At 31.4% G+C, this 17,643-nt stretch overlaps 1 protein-coding gene across 1 annotated transcript in view; it reads right to left on the bottom strand.

The window, feature by feature from the left end:
• LOC148285705 (uncharacterized) overlaps positions 1-9,067 on the bottom strand; it is a 60,804-nt gene extending 51,737 nt beyond the window's left edge. The window contains exon 1 of the mRNA XM_088233910.1: positions 8,930-9,067. Within this exon, the coding sequence (XP_088090036.1) occupies positions 8,930-9,067 (138 nt within the window). The remainder of the gene's footprint in view (positions 1-8,929) is intronic.
• Positions 9,068-17,643: the final 8,576 nt, after the last annotated feature.

The following is a 17,643-nucleotide window of genomic DNA, read 5'->3' as shown; positions in this document are numbered from 1 at the left end:
GACACACATAAGCGCCATACGATTTTACCTGAAGTATGTAGTGGCAACTTAGTATTATATATTGAATATAATCCATCATATTCTGCAAGAGCAACAGTATTGCACATAAGACATCCGTTCACATAAAAGCAACGTTCTGGAGAATACTAACTTCATTCCCGAGATGGAGACATAAAGAACAAAGGAACGCTGCCTATGAAGAGATCACAGTGCGTGGTCAAGTCAGTCAGCCCAACCAAGTCAACTCAACCCAATCGTACTGCAGCTCAGTTCCAGCATGTAAACCGAGTGCATTCAGTTCACCTTATCATAGCCGTTCCGTACACTATTCGTCATATAATAAATACGCATTGAATCTGTTAATCTCCAACTAGGGTAGAAGCTCCACTCCCAACAACTACTAAAACCCTACATAGTTATGATTTTTTTTTCACTATCTGTAAGCAGGAATAATCACCGATAGGTATTTAATTTTTTATGTTTAAGTCCGTGCGGCTTGTTTTATTTAAATAAACGGCACTTATTGCCTTTTACATATTAGTTACAAATACAGTCAAATATACATACATGTAAGTATAATAAGTAATATAAAGCATTTAAAACACAATTATTAATTTACAAATTAAGAAAGTCTAAAAAAGATAAAAAATAAGATTTATACCAGTTATAAAAATATTGAAAAAATAATAATTTGGTATTAGAAATACTTTGAGCCAGTAAAAAAAAAACTAAAAAAACAATTTTAAATAACACTAAACGATAAAAAAAAGATAAACGATATGTTTTATTATCTAAAACTAATGTAAATAGTGCAAATTATTTTTTTTAAATATATAACGATGTAAAAAAAATATAAAAAGAAATATTTTATTTTATTTATTTATTTATTTTATTAAAATAAACGTCAAATCTGCCTTTTACAAACATTTATAATACTAACATTTATTTTGTACTTATAAATGAAATAAAAAAAATGAACAAAAAGAAAAAACACTTATAAAGCAGTTTAAACAATTTTGAACAATACTTAATGGTAAAAAAATTGTTATCTAGAATTATTAAGTAACTACTAGCGTTTCCTACCCATGAAATGAAGGAGAAGAGCCGTTCTCTATGTACTAAATTTAACGTGCAATGAGTCACCAAAGGCTTATGACTTTATTCAATGTTTACTCTACGTACCATGGATATCATTGAATTATTTTTTACAGCTTATTTAATTAGTAAAATAATATAACGTAATTATTCTTAAATAAAAAAAATTGCAAAGTAGTGAGATGCATTTAACACGTCTGCAAATTTGTGGGTCTCTTATTTTTTATATTATTTATTTTATTTGATTTATTTGGGATATGAACAGTAATACAGCGAGTATACAAGTACAAACGAAAAACATAAAATGAAACCAATAACAGATATCCACAAACATACATACATTAACAAGTAGGTATAAAATAAGAATTTGTGTGTGTGATGTGTGTATATGTGAATAAGTATCAATTTTGAATTGAAACATTAGAGTGCATAAGTTAGTATTTGTATCGTAAATATTATAAAATTGCAATATTAAGGCATTGTAAAAATAATATGATGTATCAACGAAGACTTAAAGTCTAGCATTTAGTATTAATTTTAGAGCTCGCATTTTAAAATTCATTTTATTACAGTCGAAAGAGTCAATACAATGAAAGTTTGAATTTTATTCTCTCGCAAAGTGCACAAGCAAATATAAATAAAATGTATCATTACGTCATTATAAAAAAGATAACTTACTAATAAATATTACTAATTTATTTTTGGTTACGAATGCTTTAATTTTATTTATGATTTATGATAGGATTTTTTAGGAATAAAAACGTAGACAGGAAGTTTTTTTAAAATGATCTTTTATGTTTTCAAATCATTTCAGTCATTGCTTTTTTATAATAAAAGCTGCTTAACTCTTGAGCGTTGCTACAGAACTCATTGTATCCAAGCCATATTGTTTTCAACATCTCTTGTCCCGATCGACCGGTTAGCCAACCTACTTTGACAATAGTAAAAACATGTATCATTAGTGTTCAAAGCATTGACTTTCAGGTCAAACATTTTGCTAAATGTTATTAAATATTTGTAAATAATCACTAGCTGACTTCTCTATATCTACCAGTTTATGGACGTTCCCGTCTCTTCGTCAGGACACCAATTCAACCGACATGCAAAAAAAATATTCATCTAACTTCATCCCTCCCATTCCACGACATAAAATATTTTCATGACCTAATCTACCTAGTTGCTTATTAGAATGCGTGTCGTGTTTTTATTATATTTTTGTAAAACAATTATGATAAAGGGGTAAAGTGGCTTTTGCATGTTGGTTTAATTAGTGTCCTGACGAAGAGGTGGGTATGTCTCGAAACCGGTAGACGTTCAAAAGTCGGTTAGTGGTTATGTACAAATATTTAATAACATTTAGTAAAAACATAAATCGGCTTCGTGGTGTAATGGTCAGCGCGTTTCCCTACCATGCAAGAGGTCTCGGGTTCGATCCCTGACCTGGTTGATATGTCATATTATTTAAAAGGGCGTTTTTACACTTGAATATTTTATAGTCCCTGGACTGGTACCTGAATTGAAGACTGATCATCTCACCTTCATTTAACAAAAATGATCAAGATACGCCGCGATTGGTGTACCAATGAAGTGCTCTATGCACCATTAGGTGCGGAAAGGGAATGATAATGAAAAACAAATGTTGGTTATATCTGTATACTAGCGTTTATATAATATTTTCAATTCATAACAATGCTTTGATTGAAAAGATTCAATTTTATTATTATCAATATGTATCAATGTTTTCTATAAAGCGGACGTTAATGAATAATTAGCTTGAAGTAGATTAGTAATTAGATTTATCGGTAAAGTGGCAAAGCAATTATCAGTTTACTGATGAAGGTGAATGAATATATTTCGCATTTCTAAAAATGAACTTTCTCGTGGAATCACATTTGGCGAAACATCTAGCACATTAATTATAACTTTGTAACCACTCCAAAGTGAAGTAAAACCAAATGAAATTTCAAAATTATTTTGAATTTCAGGATTTCAGTCCACGAAACTTTCCGATAACTAATACTGTCAACATTATAATAGTTTTGCTTTTGAAATTTTCAGCGATTTTAACTTGAGGATGATTATTTAATAATCCTGAACACAGTAGGTACATATTTATCGTGGACTAATGAATAGTTTTAAAAAGCACACGATTCATTAAAATACAGGGTTGGATGTTAGAAATAATTTATGTAATAATTCGAAAATTTTAAATAAAGACGCAAACAATAGGTTTTGAACCCACTTACCAGGATCTATTAAAAAGGTTTTGTGGCCTTTTCTCAGATCTGAACATAACAAAAACATATTTTTTTCAAAAACTCGTTTGTTTAAAAAAGATTCGCGCTTTTAAAAAAAAAACCTTTACTGCTTTCAACGCCCTTATCGCCGTCAGAGCAACCCAAGTCTGTCACCCCCAATCTAATTTTCCCAATTCTGATGGCGAAAGGGTATGTTAGTTCATTAGCTTGTTAATTAACCGGAAAAAACAAGTCCAATCGGGGGAACCTGAACCGCTACTAATAAATAAAAGGTATATGAATCGAGAGTTTCTCTTAAAAAAAAAATGGCTGAAATTAAAATAAAATGAAATAAATGAGACGATTATCGACTGTCGCTGATAAAACAGTATATTTATGCATTTATTTTTGAGTGTGGGTTCGAGAAATTTTTCATTGTTCCTGGACTAGCACCTGAAGCGTAAAATTGATCACCTTACCTTCATGTAACATATTTTTGAACTAGGTTGCATTTGGTTGACCAATACAGTACCCTGTGCACCACTGAGGTATTATTATGCGTGTTTTTTTATCTTTATTCAATCAAATGAGTTTGAATCGGGTTTTGGTCTCGTGGCTAGTGTTGCGAACTCACGGATCAGATGTCTAAGGTTCGAACCCTACTCTACTCCAACTTGATTTCCATTTCCTAATAGTGAGTTATTTATAACTCGTTGAAAATGGGTTCCAAAATCGAAATATTTGTGTAAATTATAAGAACGCTAATATTTCTCAAAAAAAAATGCCACAGAAATAAAGCAACCATTGATAAAAATATTTTCTCATTGAACAATTTAGTATAAATGTTTGTTATTTACATATTAGTAACGAATGACATATTATGAAATCCCTAAAGTTAAATAATTGTCTGTTGATGTCCCCTAGCAATGATATTAATTTAGGATTTAAGCTCGACTTTTCGGGATGCTTTGGTTTTATAAGGGTTAATCCTAATTAATTAAGGTTTTCATTGAAAATACTCTCCGATAAGAAATCTTTTAGAACGTTTTTTTAATGGCTTAACCAGTTTAACCGCAAAACATGTTTATTTGGCTGGAATTTAACATGAATTTAATAAAAATACTTAATTAGGTGTTTTGACATTAAGTATCCTGATTTTTATTTTTTATAGACGAATTCAAATAATAAATACGTAAAAACAATATTTTGAGTATATACAAATGTTCGTAGATAGGTTGGATTTCCTCCCTAGGGAGCCATTTAGATCTTAATTTGTTGCAACATAGAGGGAAAGTATTTTTATGAAAGGAATATGGAAGTCTAGGCATCCGACCTGTAAATGCTAAAACTTCCATATTCCATTTTCAAAACTGTTTTTCATCTCTGTTGCAACAATTTAAATACATAAAATAATATATTTAAATAAATAAATGGATTTGAAACCGACACAAATGCGAAAGTGTGTTTGTTTGTTTGTGTGTCCTTCACATCTCATTATTTGAAAATAAACATGGAACAAGATCGATTTCAGCCACAAAACTGTTCAGAACTTCTGTTTATTTATTTTACAGAAACAAACAGTCAACAATGATATAATATCACAAAAAGATACGGTTTAAAGACAGACCGGCAAAGATTCTACACAAAAGTCATACGTTTTAAATTGTGGTACAACAAAAGGGTTTGTTTGTGTGTATTAGTATGAGAGTAAGGGGTTTGTTTGTGTGTATTTGTATGAAAGTAAGGGTGTAGAGGTGTGTTTGTGTGTATTTGTGTAAGAGTAAATGTTCAGGTGTGTGTAAGCGTGAGCATCATTAAACAGCAAGTGGGAGCGTATCGCAGCCAGAAAAAAATAGTCTTAATTTATTTTTAAATAAATTAAGGGGCATGTTAAATATAATAATATTCAGCAGAACAACAGAACGTATTGTACAACGACTGTTTACTTTAAATTTCAATTTTATTTATTCATGTATATGTACATTACAAAATAGAAAATCTTAATTCATACATATAAAAATAATTACAATAAAAAGGTAAAATTAGGAATATATAAAAATAACACAAAGCTGTACATAATATCCAGAGAATAATATGTTAAAAAAGTAAAAGAATTTCGTAACGAAAAACTACCTCAGAGACGTGAAAAATGTCAATGTCCAAAGTACTTTTGTTCAACATAGAGATAGCCTTTCCAACAGGCATAACCATTGGCAGGTTGGTCCCGTATCTCGAAATGTGAAACAGTCTATGACGACGCTGTCTAAACATAAAACCACTGAAACATAAAAGCTCATGCTCCGCATAATTTCAGGGTTGTCAATAATACCGCGCAACAATCGAAAGAAATGCGTAGTTAAATACACATTCCTTCTGGTCTTCAAACTGCTCTAACCAAGCATACCCTGGAAGAACTCAGTGGGATAATGCCATGGATAATATCCGCACTCACCAACAAGCTTCCCGCCGACGTAAAAGATATAACCAGCTTGGAGCAAAGAAGCAGACGATAAAAAAAACTTCTTCATTAAAAATCAAGACTTAAAAGTGTAAAATTATGTCTAGATATTATTTCCCGGTATCTAGTACTTCTGCTTTTTTCGTTAATATAGTTTTATTTTCTTAGTTTTATTTTTGTGTTCATTTGATTTTTTATGATAATTTCCAGTTATTTTTATTTGTGTTAGAAACGCGCCGTAATAAAAAATCTATTATTAGTAATGCGCGATCTAGATTTTGCTAACTTTTGTAAATAAATTTGAAAAAAAAAACCCGAAGGGACAAGTACGATTTGAAATCGGTAGACATGAAAAGTCGGTAAGTGGTTTGATGCTAATATTTACAAACATTAATTAAAATATTTGAGCACAAAGTGAATGCTTTGAACATGAATAATTAATAATCTCTGAAATTCCCTTATGCGCATGCTAGCACAGTATTACTGAGAAAATTCCTAATGTTTTCCTAATGAGTCAGGATTCTAGACTGGTCTGATAACATCCATCAGACCGTTCATTTTTTTTCCTTTTCTCATTCAGATGGGGACAATGCCATAACACATGTTCAGCCGTTTGATCGAACGTGTCGCAAACGCAACTTGGATCATTAACAATGGAAAAAAAATGGAGAAAAAAGATGGTGATTAAGACGCCAGGGCTAGTATTCCAAACGCCCTCGCGGCCGTATTATGTCGTGTATTAACATACAAAATAAACGAAAAAAACTGTTTTCGTGCTGCCGCGAAAGTGATTCAAAATAGTTTTTGTTAAAAACAACCATATTGAATAAATAAAAAAATAAACCACTTAAAATAATTTCGAGAAGCGTTACACTCCATTAGCAAGGCTTTTGGTTTTGACTTTTAGTTATAATGTGGCTTCGACTGAGGCAAAATGAAATATCCTTATTGTTGGTTAATGAAAGGCTACATTTATCGAGTCTTTTATGCAGCGCCTTCTAGAACCTCCCCACAACCCCTCATTAGTACCAGCCGAGTGGTTGCAGCTGAAAGGGGCGATATCAGTATCAGAAGCCGCCTTTATATTACATTGTTCAATGGTCTGGAACTGAATTAAAGATTTTTCAGTATGCGTGAAAGATTCTCTTGCCAGTGAGGTGAAACATTAAGCTTCTTAAAACCCTTAAATCACTAAGAGGAAAGAAAAATTTCCTCGAATGAAAAATAAATTTGATTTTTCAACCAAAATCTCAAATAAAATCTGCGAATTTCGGGAGTTTAATGTAGATAAAAAATTTAAAACCAAAAAAGGATATTTTTTTTAAGAAAGGAATATATAAGGGCTTATGACTTGTTTGTGGCTGGTTTAAGCAATTTAATTACAAACTGGTTAACACTCATAATTATAATACCTTCATATGTTTAAATATCCTCATTTCTTTAATGCCTATTCGGAATAAAAGTATTTAAATCAAAATGAATTCCAATTGAAAAAAATGTGATACCTAAACGAATAGCTAAAATTTATGTTTACTAAATATTTTTAAAGTATTATTAAAAATGAATGTTTTTCCTAACGCTTTAATTAGGAATTAAATCTAAAACCTTCTGCATAGCAATCAAACGTGTCAACCACTACACCACTAGGCTATGATTAATTAAATAACTTATTTAACATTCAGTTTTTCTTTTATAATTTACGAGTTGAAAGCTACAGTATTATGTGATTTGTAAGTGAAGACTATCACAACCTGAAATAGTTTAGTGTTTATAGTTATGAAAAGCTGTTAGAGCTGCGCTTAATTGGCATCATTTCGAGATGTTACTCCCTTAATTGTAAAACTTTGATGCTTACCGTTCTGTTAGGGTTGTAAAGTATGTAAACCATTTCTAATTTTATTATATTTTTAATAGGTTTGATTTTTTTGTGTCAATTTTTCTCTTTTCAATTTGAAAAGTTATATATAAACAAACATTTGGAGAAAGTTGACAATAAATTTTTGATCTTAAAAAATACCTTAAAGAAACTGCTCACCGAAAAGAAAAACAAAACACCTTACTCTAATACACATTCAATTATTTAAATTTTTATGACATTAAAATGCTTCAAATTATTTTTTTTTGGCGTATCCTTTCGCTTCTAAAAATAAAAACATTGACTAAACGAAATAGGTAACCTATAGGACACACAAATTATGGATAGTTTCATTTAACATTCAGCTCAAATTTCACGACCTCCGTGGTAAATTGGTCAAGACGCTTGACACGCAGACGAAAGGTTCCGGGTTCGATTCCCGGTGAGAACACAAAAAATAAAATGTAATTTTCTCAAGCCTGGGTGTTGCGTGGTGTAATTCACCATTGTAATTGGGCCTTCTGACCTGTTGTGGTGCAAAAAAATAATAAATAATAATTAACAATAATTAAATTACTAATCCCTAGGTTTATTTAATTTAATTAACATTATTTATATTTTTCGGTATTTTTGCTGTAGATATTTTTGTATGTATTATTAAATCATTTTAAAAATGGCTTCAAACAAGCCATTTGATGCACGAAGGCATTTAACATTAAATTAATTTTGTTGTGCAAGAGTTTTAATTATATTTTTGACGGATACATGAAAAAGGTATGAAAATTAAAATGTTACAATTTAAAAAGTCATATTTACCAGTCAATCCATGGCTCCGATGAAATCAGATAAGATAAATTATCAATTCGGACAATAAAAATCACTTAACTTTAAAAAATGACATGTTAATAACAAACAATAGAGGCTTCACAATTTCAAATATTACAAAGTAAGCTCAACAGGATGCAGAGCGTACAGATATTGAGGGGGTAAGTGAACAAGTATTGCGCGGATTTAATATAGCGAGTATTCGTAGCACTTTTCGGTTTTTTAGACGCAAATTATCCACAACAAATTGACGCGAGCAGCTGTACGGTCTACCGTCTCTCGAAGTTAGGAGTAATCTGAGTTGCCCGGACTACCGAGAGGTGAGGGAGATAGAAATACACGCGAGAGGAGAGAAATCCCCGGACGCGGTTAACAAAGATCACGGAAAACAACATTTGAAAGTCCTCAACATCCACGAAATCTCGTTCACCATCACTTCTTAAACGGGGTGTTTAGTACACTTGAACGAGGGTAGTTTATTTGTCGTGAAGATGGATCTTCGGTCAGTAAATGGATAGCTCGTTTCAGACTGGGACGCGTGTCGGCGGTAGGGGGCGTGGCGGAGCCGCGGGGGGAGTCTGCTAAGGGAGGTTGCATTTTAGGTCTGGCCATTATTTTGTTTGAATATATTATTTAGATATTTTTTCATTTAATTATTTATCGTTATAACAATTAACACTATTGTAAATTTTATATTACCTACATGAACATGAATTCGTATGCATAAAACAAACTCAAATTATGATATTGATATTGAATAATTACAAATAAATTATGACGATGCAAATGATGATGGATGCTAAAAAACGAGAAAGTCTGTGATAAATAAATAGTTTGATAATTTAAACATTTGAGTAAATATTAAGAAATCAAGTTATTCTCTTTTTTCCTTTAAAAAATGTATTTAGTACAAATGCAGTTCAAATAAATATAACACGTTTGTATTAACTTAAGTTTTATTATTTTCTAAAAATCAATTGTAATGCTTCTGAAATCATTGTCGAAGCGCACTTAAAGTTTAGCAAATGTGTTTTTTATATTTTTTTTCATTATTTTTTTGTCACATTATATACAATAATAAATAATCAAATGTGACCTCACTGTGGTTACCCGTGCGGAGGACATTTATCAAAAGCCCTTTTTTCTTTTTGTGCAAGTGGTAATAAACAAAAAAGACTTAAATTACAAAATGTTAAGACAGTTTTGAACGCTACGTATTTATGTTTATATTTAATTATTTATTTTAATTCTACGATTTGTAAATTATATATCACACATGAAAAAATAAATCGGAATGAATTATGTAATCACCAGATAAATATTTTATCAAAACATTTGAAAAGTTGTGGAAATAGTGCATACGTATTTTTATTTTACTCCCGTAGAACCTTCATTATTAATAAGCGGATTTAGGAAAACCTGTTGTTGAAATATTGAGGAAAAATTCTGAAACTCACAATCCAACACAGCTTTTTCTATAGCCTTATTGTTTTGAAGGGCACGATTATTAATGCACGATGTAGATAGACATCAAACAAAATAAACTTTACAGAAAAGGAAAGTTCATAAAAAATTAAATATTTTTTTCATTTCGAGCCAGTCCTTTTCTATTTTTAGTCCTGTGTAGAATACACACCCCTTCCATTTCCCCCTACCTCTTTTTCTTCATCAGGTGGTACTACAATATTTTGTGTTTGTCTCAACCCGATCCGGGCCCCGTAGAAAGTCCAAAAAACGGGCAAATAAATTTACGCCAACGACCAAGAGGAGACAAAATGCTTTACATTAGATTCAGAGCCTTCATTATTATGTTGGAGGCTTTTTGTTCGCGGTTTCGGAGGCTGTGTTCAAAGGTGCGAATGAGGCGTAACGAATGTACGATGGTCCCGTACAAGGTATAACTCAATACGAATAGCTGTTTCTTATATTGTCCACATTTCGTTGCCAGGAATTTGTTAACTTATTTAAATTTGTTGATTTAGAAAATAAGTGGTACGTTACGCGATGAAATTAAATATTCATTTTGTGAGTGTTTGATCATAAAACATAGTAACGCCGGCGCGCCGCGCCGTCGATAAAGCCCTGCGCTATAATAAAACAGAGAGGGTTTATTATTTTCATAAAGTTTACACCATGATCAATAAAAAAATAGTAAAATACATTGACTGTAATAAATCTTATTCTATTTCATAATTTATGATGGTCAAAATTTATAAATTAATTTCTAAAATATATATTTTCTCGTCTGCATCTGTCTCAATAATCTGTTTCTAAACTACAGACTAAGTGCTGTTTAGTATTCATAATATATTTAGATCGTTGAGAATTATAATTATATATAAATATATTACTACCTAGACCAATATAAAGTAGAAGTAATAAACAAAAATTATTTACTTACATTTTATTAACAGATTTATTCAACAACAAATGACGCAAAATATTTAATTTTCTTGATTCAAATTGAAATTATACTTATTTTAAAATTTAAATTAACAAATCTAGTTAGTATAAATATGCACTAATTCTTAATAATGTAGAGTTCTATCTTTATACATGTAATTCTTCTGTACGTGTGATGTCACTAAACTCCTCCTAAACGGATTAACCGATTTACGTGCGGTGTTCAGCAAAATGTAAATCTTTGCGCTGTGCGTGTTTGTAGATATTTATTTTTAAAATCAAATCTGTAAAAAAAAGTTTGAAGCATAATTATTTTTTTTATCGACCTACCAGGGTTACATTCGACGAGAATGCATGTACAAAAAAAGTAAGGTTGTTTTTTTGTGGTTAAAATTTTTTGTTTTAAAATGTTTAAACAGCATTCGCATTTTATGGATCCCAATTAGATTCTTTCCTTACATTTCTTATAATTTTTTTCTATTTATTTATTTTTACTTGATTTTTTATAATACTTAAATAATACTAACTGATATTTAATAAATTTTTGAAAATCGCATTCACGAATAAAGTACATCCCTGTTGGTGAGAACAGCCGAGTTTGACATTTGCAAAAACAATTCTATATTTGAAAATGAATCATTTTATGTTTTGGAATTAAACCATGAACAAGTACCTAGGTATCTTCTTAAATTCAATATTTGAATATCAAGAATTTTAAGTTTTGACATTCAATTCAAGCCAACGTTCGGGCAGGACAACGTCTGTCGGGTATAAAATATATTGTACATACCTCGGCACGGGTAACTCTAGTGAGGTCACATTATTTTTTATTATTAATCTTTGTTTATAATGTAAAAAAATGAATAAATAAATAAATATGTATGTGAAGTGTTAAATAAATAAATAAAATAACTCTGTTAACTTCCCACTGTAATCTGGGCCGTGGCTTGAATAATTAGGTAAATTATATAACAGACTGCCATTTTTTTTCCCATTAATCTCACATGATATTAAAAAGCAATTGTATTTTTTATGCGGTTTCTGGCAGTTCATGCCAAGACTGGAATAATTCAGGATTGACGTTATATCATTAGTTTGCAGTAGCGTATATCGCGAAGTCCAGTCCGTTAACATAAACAAAATAGGACATTAGCATTTTACTGCCTCAGCGTAACCATCTGCTCCCATAGTATTTAAATTTTACTCAGATGTTTACCAATTTCGATCGTTCTCAATAGCCCAGTTAGAGATTAACTGCAAATCTCCAGCAAAAGTATGGAATTAAAAGAGAAGATTTAAAAGCTTAAGTTTAATTGATATAAGCTCGGTCGCTCCGGTTAATATAGGTTTTGTTTTATCTCTTTGCCATAAAAATGTAAAGTAGGTTACAATACGAAAAAAAAATCTATTGTTTCGGTGATGTATAATTAAATAGACCTGTAATAAGGACAATTTAATTCTTTCTTTACGGATAATATTTCGTTAATCCCAAACTTTCAAAATTTTTCTTCTTTTAAAAAACACGCACTATCCTGGATTCAAACTAAATACATTAACTCTTTTTTCTATCATATATTTTGTTGCCCTTTAATAATAAGGAATATTTTGATGTTTTATTATATTTTCTCTTTTTAATATTTTAACATAAAAAAGTACCTCCTAATTAAACCGGTCTATTTATTATAGAAGCGAAAAATTCATAAATGTTTCTTATATACCCACAAACTGGCCATGCCTTTGTGGGTTTTTTGTAAACTATTCTTACTGTTGATATGTATTTCATTGCCATCCAAATAAACTTTTTTTTCGAAAACTCAATTTTACCTCTTATGCAAATTGTAAAAAAAACGAAAAATCATATTTATAAATAAAAAAATAGTAATTACATTCCCATTCTTTAACTCTTAAAAGGCTGTGGTAAAAAAAATCCTTTGAGACGTACTGTTTAATAATGCCTTTTTAATAATTTATTAAAATAAAAATATGCTTAAGTCCTATTATACATATCAAAATAAACTAAACATCATAAATACGCCGGTGATCTTATAGGCGTTCACCCCCGTTTACCGCCAATAACCGACTGAATCTCTTTCACACAAGCACCGACTACATAACGGCTTCTCTGTCATCCTTGTTATGCGTTCTATCTTCGTGCTGTCTGATACATATTTATTGATGTATTAGCGTCACATTCATTCTTCGCATAGCAAATAAAAATATTTTTTATATTAAAATTCCGCACATTTATAAGAAATTGAACTTTCCAAATTCGGTGCGGAAAAGTCCATTTGAAGATTACAAAAAATACAACTTCATATTTTAAAAAATAAGAGAGATATATCAAGTACTGTATCGTATGTGGACATGTGTGACATCACAGCCACACAGGAGTTTACGGATCTTCATCGTGCTCAGATGTGATGCCATGCAGAAAAATGCCTTCATGTGTGATGAGAAAATACTTTCATACTGCAACTGTGAAAAACACAAACAGATTTATCACTCAAAACGATATTAAATATCGAATAAGCTAACTAGTGCATAGTAGAGTAAAGATTCATACAGTAATATGTTAGTAACTTAGTAATATGTACCTATGTATATCTTTTTATCACACTGATGTTTTTTTATGTATTTATTATTAATATACAATTCCATTATAACACGATTTTTTTATTTTCATGTTTGCACGTGCATTGTGATTTCATATTTTTTTTCGAATTGTTAAAGGCAATGCAATATTTATTAAATCCACGATGAAGCAAGTAAAGAATGAGTCATTTAATCATATAGGTTTTTAAAAATACATATATTTACATGGATATTTTTACTTCAATTCGACATGTTGAAATTTATTTGAACCGGGTTGTGGTTCTGTGGTAGTATTGTGGACTTACGGGCCAAAAGTCCGAGGCTCAAATTCACGTCTACCACAACTTGATTTCCTTTTTTCCAACAGAAGTTGTTCACGACTTTTAAGAAATGGTCTGAAAATGAAAATATTTGAGTAAAAGAATAAGAACTCAAACATTTCTCTTTTTAAAAAAATAATATTTATGAATAATAATTAAACGCGTATTATTAAAAACTATAACTTTATTCTTTTCATCAATTTATATTGATGATTTAATAATGAGTATTAAAGTTTTGTTGGTTTTTTGAAAAAGTGTTTTATCATTTATAAAAAAAATGATATTTACTTTATTTATTAGATCCTTTGATTATATAATTAATGAACGGATCGAAAATAATTTTTCTGATGTACTGCCGAAACTCATGATAAGTTTCGTCTAAAATTAGATAAATGGAAAAGTCAAAAGAAAATAAAGTTTCCAGAGATTTTCAAATATTGGCAAAATGGCGAATGTTTCAAAATATCTGAAGTGATTACCAAAACAAGCAATAAAACATTCAAATTAGTAAATTATATTTCTTGAAAGAAATACATAGTAATTTAACATATTTTTGATGGACGAATAAGTGGAAAAAAGTGTCAACCTGACATTTATGGGTTATGGTACCGTAGTAGTATTGTCGGCCTCGTGGTGTAATGGTCAGCGCATTTGCCTACCATGCAAGAGGTCTCAGGTTCAATTCCCGACATGGTTGATATGAAATTATATTCAAAAAGGTGTATTTACACTAAAATATTTCATAATCCCTGGACTGGTACCTGAAGCGTAAGACTGATCACCTTACCTTCATATAACAAAAATGATCAAAATACGCTGCGATTGGTGTACCAATGCAGTGCCCTATGCACCATTAGGTACGGAAAGGGAATGATGATTATGATGAAGTATTGTAGACACGATGGAAAAAAAACTTTGTTCAAATCCTACCCCACCACAACTGAATTCCTATTTTTCTAGCACAAGTTATCTATGACGTGACGTTTAGGAAATGGTTGGAAAATCGGTAAATAATTAGGACTGAAATATTTTTAAAAAAATAACAACCAATAAAATTATATACGCTCTATTAATGCTTAGATATTCATAATGTTTCTTTTTAAAAAAAATATATTTTGTCTGTGGAGACATTTACATAAGTTTAATTGGATATCTATTGAACGACAACAATAATTTATGAGTTACATTAAAAATACTTTCTTAATGAAAATCGCATTTAGAAAAAGGGTCGCTTAAAATTTAGTGTAGTATTTCTAATGTAATTTTTCTATTTAAATTCCGATTTATTCTGACTTAGTCTAGTCGTACTTCATATTTGACATGGGCAAAACTCGTATTCTCGGGAAGGGCCACTTATTATTATGCCCTCGCAACGGCGCTTATTCCCCGGTATCGGCCCTTGTAATTTCGCCCTGAATAAAATATCGGGCCTTTTGTAATTTGGCCAAAAATAAAACATGGGCGAGCATTAGGAGTAAAGACGTCGAGTCATTTGGAAGCACCCGCGCCACCCGCGCCGCGCCACACCGCACAACAATCACAATTATTCTCCTTTGTTCCCCTTGTAGAGAATTTCGAGTTGTGGAATAAATGGACGCTCGATATGTTTAATTCATTCCGCTAAAATTCTTTTTATATTTTTACGATTGTAAGAGTAATCGAAGTCACCTAAAGGGTATTTATTTATAAGGAAAGTACACCCGGAGGGCTTTTACATGACAGGTAAAAGATAAAAATTCAAGTATTCCATGGTATAACAAAACAATGTGTACGTACTTATCTAATAAACAAAATTTGTCAATTTTAAAGTCTCGAATAACATCGTGCTTTATAGATTTACGTAGTTTGTTCAAAAATATCGCGAATTTTGTGCTTTTTCAAAAATTATTTCTTTATTGTTCAGCTCCTCCTTCGATGCCGTCTTTATCTCCTCAATCGTAACGTAGCGTCATTATTTCATGTGCTTTTTCAGTTTCGGGAACAAGAAAACGTCACAGGGAGCCAGATCTGGGGAATACGGTGGCTGCGGCATTACTAATGTGTTCTTTTTGGCCAAAAATTCGCCCACAAGCAACAATGTGTGAGCAGGGGCGTTTTCACGGTGCAAAAGCCAATTTTTGTTCTTCCACAAATCCGGGCGTTTCTGGCGGATTGCTTCGCGCAAATTGCGCATAACTTTCAGGTTATATTTCTTATTAACCTTTCTAGCCTGTAGCAAGAGCTCATGATGCACCACGCTCCTGCAATTGAAGAAAACTGTAAGCAAATCCTTTACATTCGACCGAATTTGGCGCGCTTTTTTCGGTCTTGGCTCGTGCAGCAGCTTCCATTGCGATGATTGAGCTTTGGTTTTCACGTCATAACCACAAACCTATGATTTTTTACCAAGTGTGACCCTCTGGGTCATCGTTGACCGAGTCCAACAGCTCCTGAGCAATGTTTTTGCGACGCTGTTTTTGGTCGAAATTGAGCAATTTTGGTACGAATTTCGCGGCGACCCGTCTCAAAAAAAAATCGAATAACACGAGCCAATCGATATGTTAAGGTCCTCAGCAACTTCTCGAACGGTGATTCGACAATTGGCTAACAATATTTTCTTAATTTCATCTATGTTTTTGTCTGTTGTTGACGTGCTCGGGTATCCGGCACGCTTTTCGTCGTTCACATCTTCTCGGCCCCCTGAGAACATTTTGTACCACCGATAAAAGTTGCTTATTATTTTTTATGAAAAAACAGCGAATTCGGTCAAAAATTGATTGTTATTAAGAATTTGTAACAGAGTAAAAAAACTCAAGAAAAAATACTTGGCAACAAAAAAGAGGAAGAATTTTAAAAATATTTTAGAATAGTAAATAACTACCTTCGTCTTATTTTTTACGATTTCGTAGAAATATATATACCTACCTACATTTCATCAAAATAACAGGTTTGTCAAATTGTTGTTCTTAAATATAGCGTTCCAAAAATAAATTATATATTTGATACTCGTCACAAAAGAATGCTAAACAAAGAAATAATTTCATAAATCTTTTATGTTTTTGTTGAGCCTTGAAAATGTTTACGTTTAGTTCCGCGGCCGAACGTAGCGGAAGCGGCTCGTACTTCAACAGGTAGCACATATTTATGTCCGAAGTAGGACGGCGTTTGGGCGGCGGGCGCTGGCAGCCCCAGGGCGGGAGGAGAGAGCCTTAGGACTTGAGAGTAATCTCCTCAGGTATGATCCGTGACGGTGCGCCATTTTAGCGTCTCTTCTGCGCTGTAAAATGTTTATGTAAAAAATAATACTACCGCTTTCATGATTTTCGCAATTTCGTGAAAGAATATGACATTTTATTATTTTATCTCGGCGTCACGTGACCTTTTTAAAGCTATTTGTCGTGTAATTGATTAGACTTTTAGCATTATTTTTTAAGCAATTTTTATTTTAAAATTTATACCGAGTGAGTTCATATCAATTCAGGTTGACGAAAACACTGACGTGTGACGTGTCAACTATTACACAAATGGTTCTAATTGTTCGCTATAAACGCAAAAGAAATATATATTAATGTTTCTGGAAATACTTTAGGCCGGTTTCGAATAAAGCCGATGGGATATCAAGCGCTATTATTGTACACAAATTAGAATTACTAAAAATATCACCAAAATAAACAATGGCTCAATGTTATGACAGCGCTTCAGTCATGAGTGGAAAAACCAGCGTCGTATAAGAAAAAAATATCGAATTATTTATTAATGCTTATTTTGTTAACATTTGTAATTATTACATTTTTAAAATATTAATTATGTCAATATTTTTTTTTACAGTAACTGATTAGTTCGCGCATCAACTAAATTTAGTTATTCAGAATGCAGTGT

The sequence above is a fragment of the Micrasema longulum genome, unplaced genomic scaffold (genome assembly GCF_059751315.1).
Source record: "Micrasema longulum isolate JH-2025_06_02 unplaced genomic scaffold, ASM5975131v1 h1tg000011l, whole genome shotgun sequence".
Classification (NCBI taxonomy): Eukaryota; Metazoa; Arthropoda; class Insecta; order Trichoptera; family Brachycentridae; genus Micrasema; species Micrasema longulum.
This window is presented reverse-complemented; position numbering and strand designations above follow the sequence as displayed.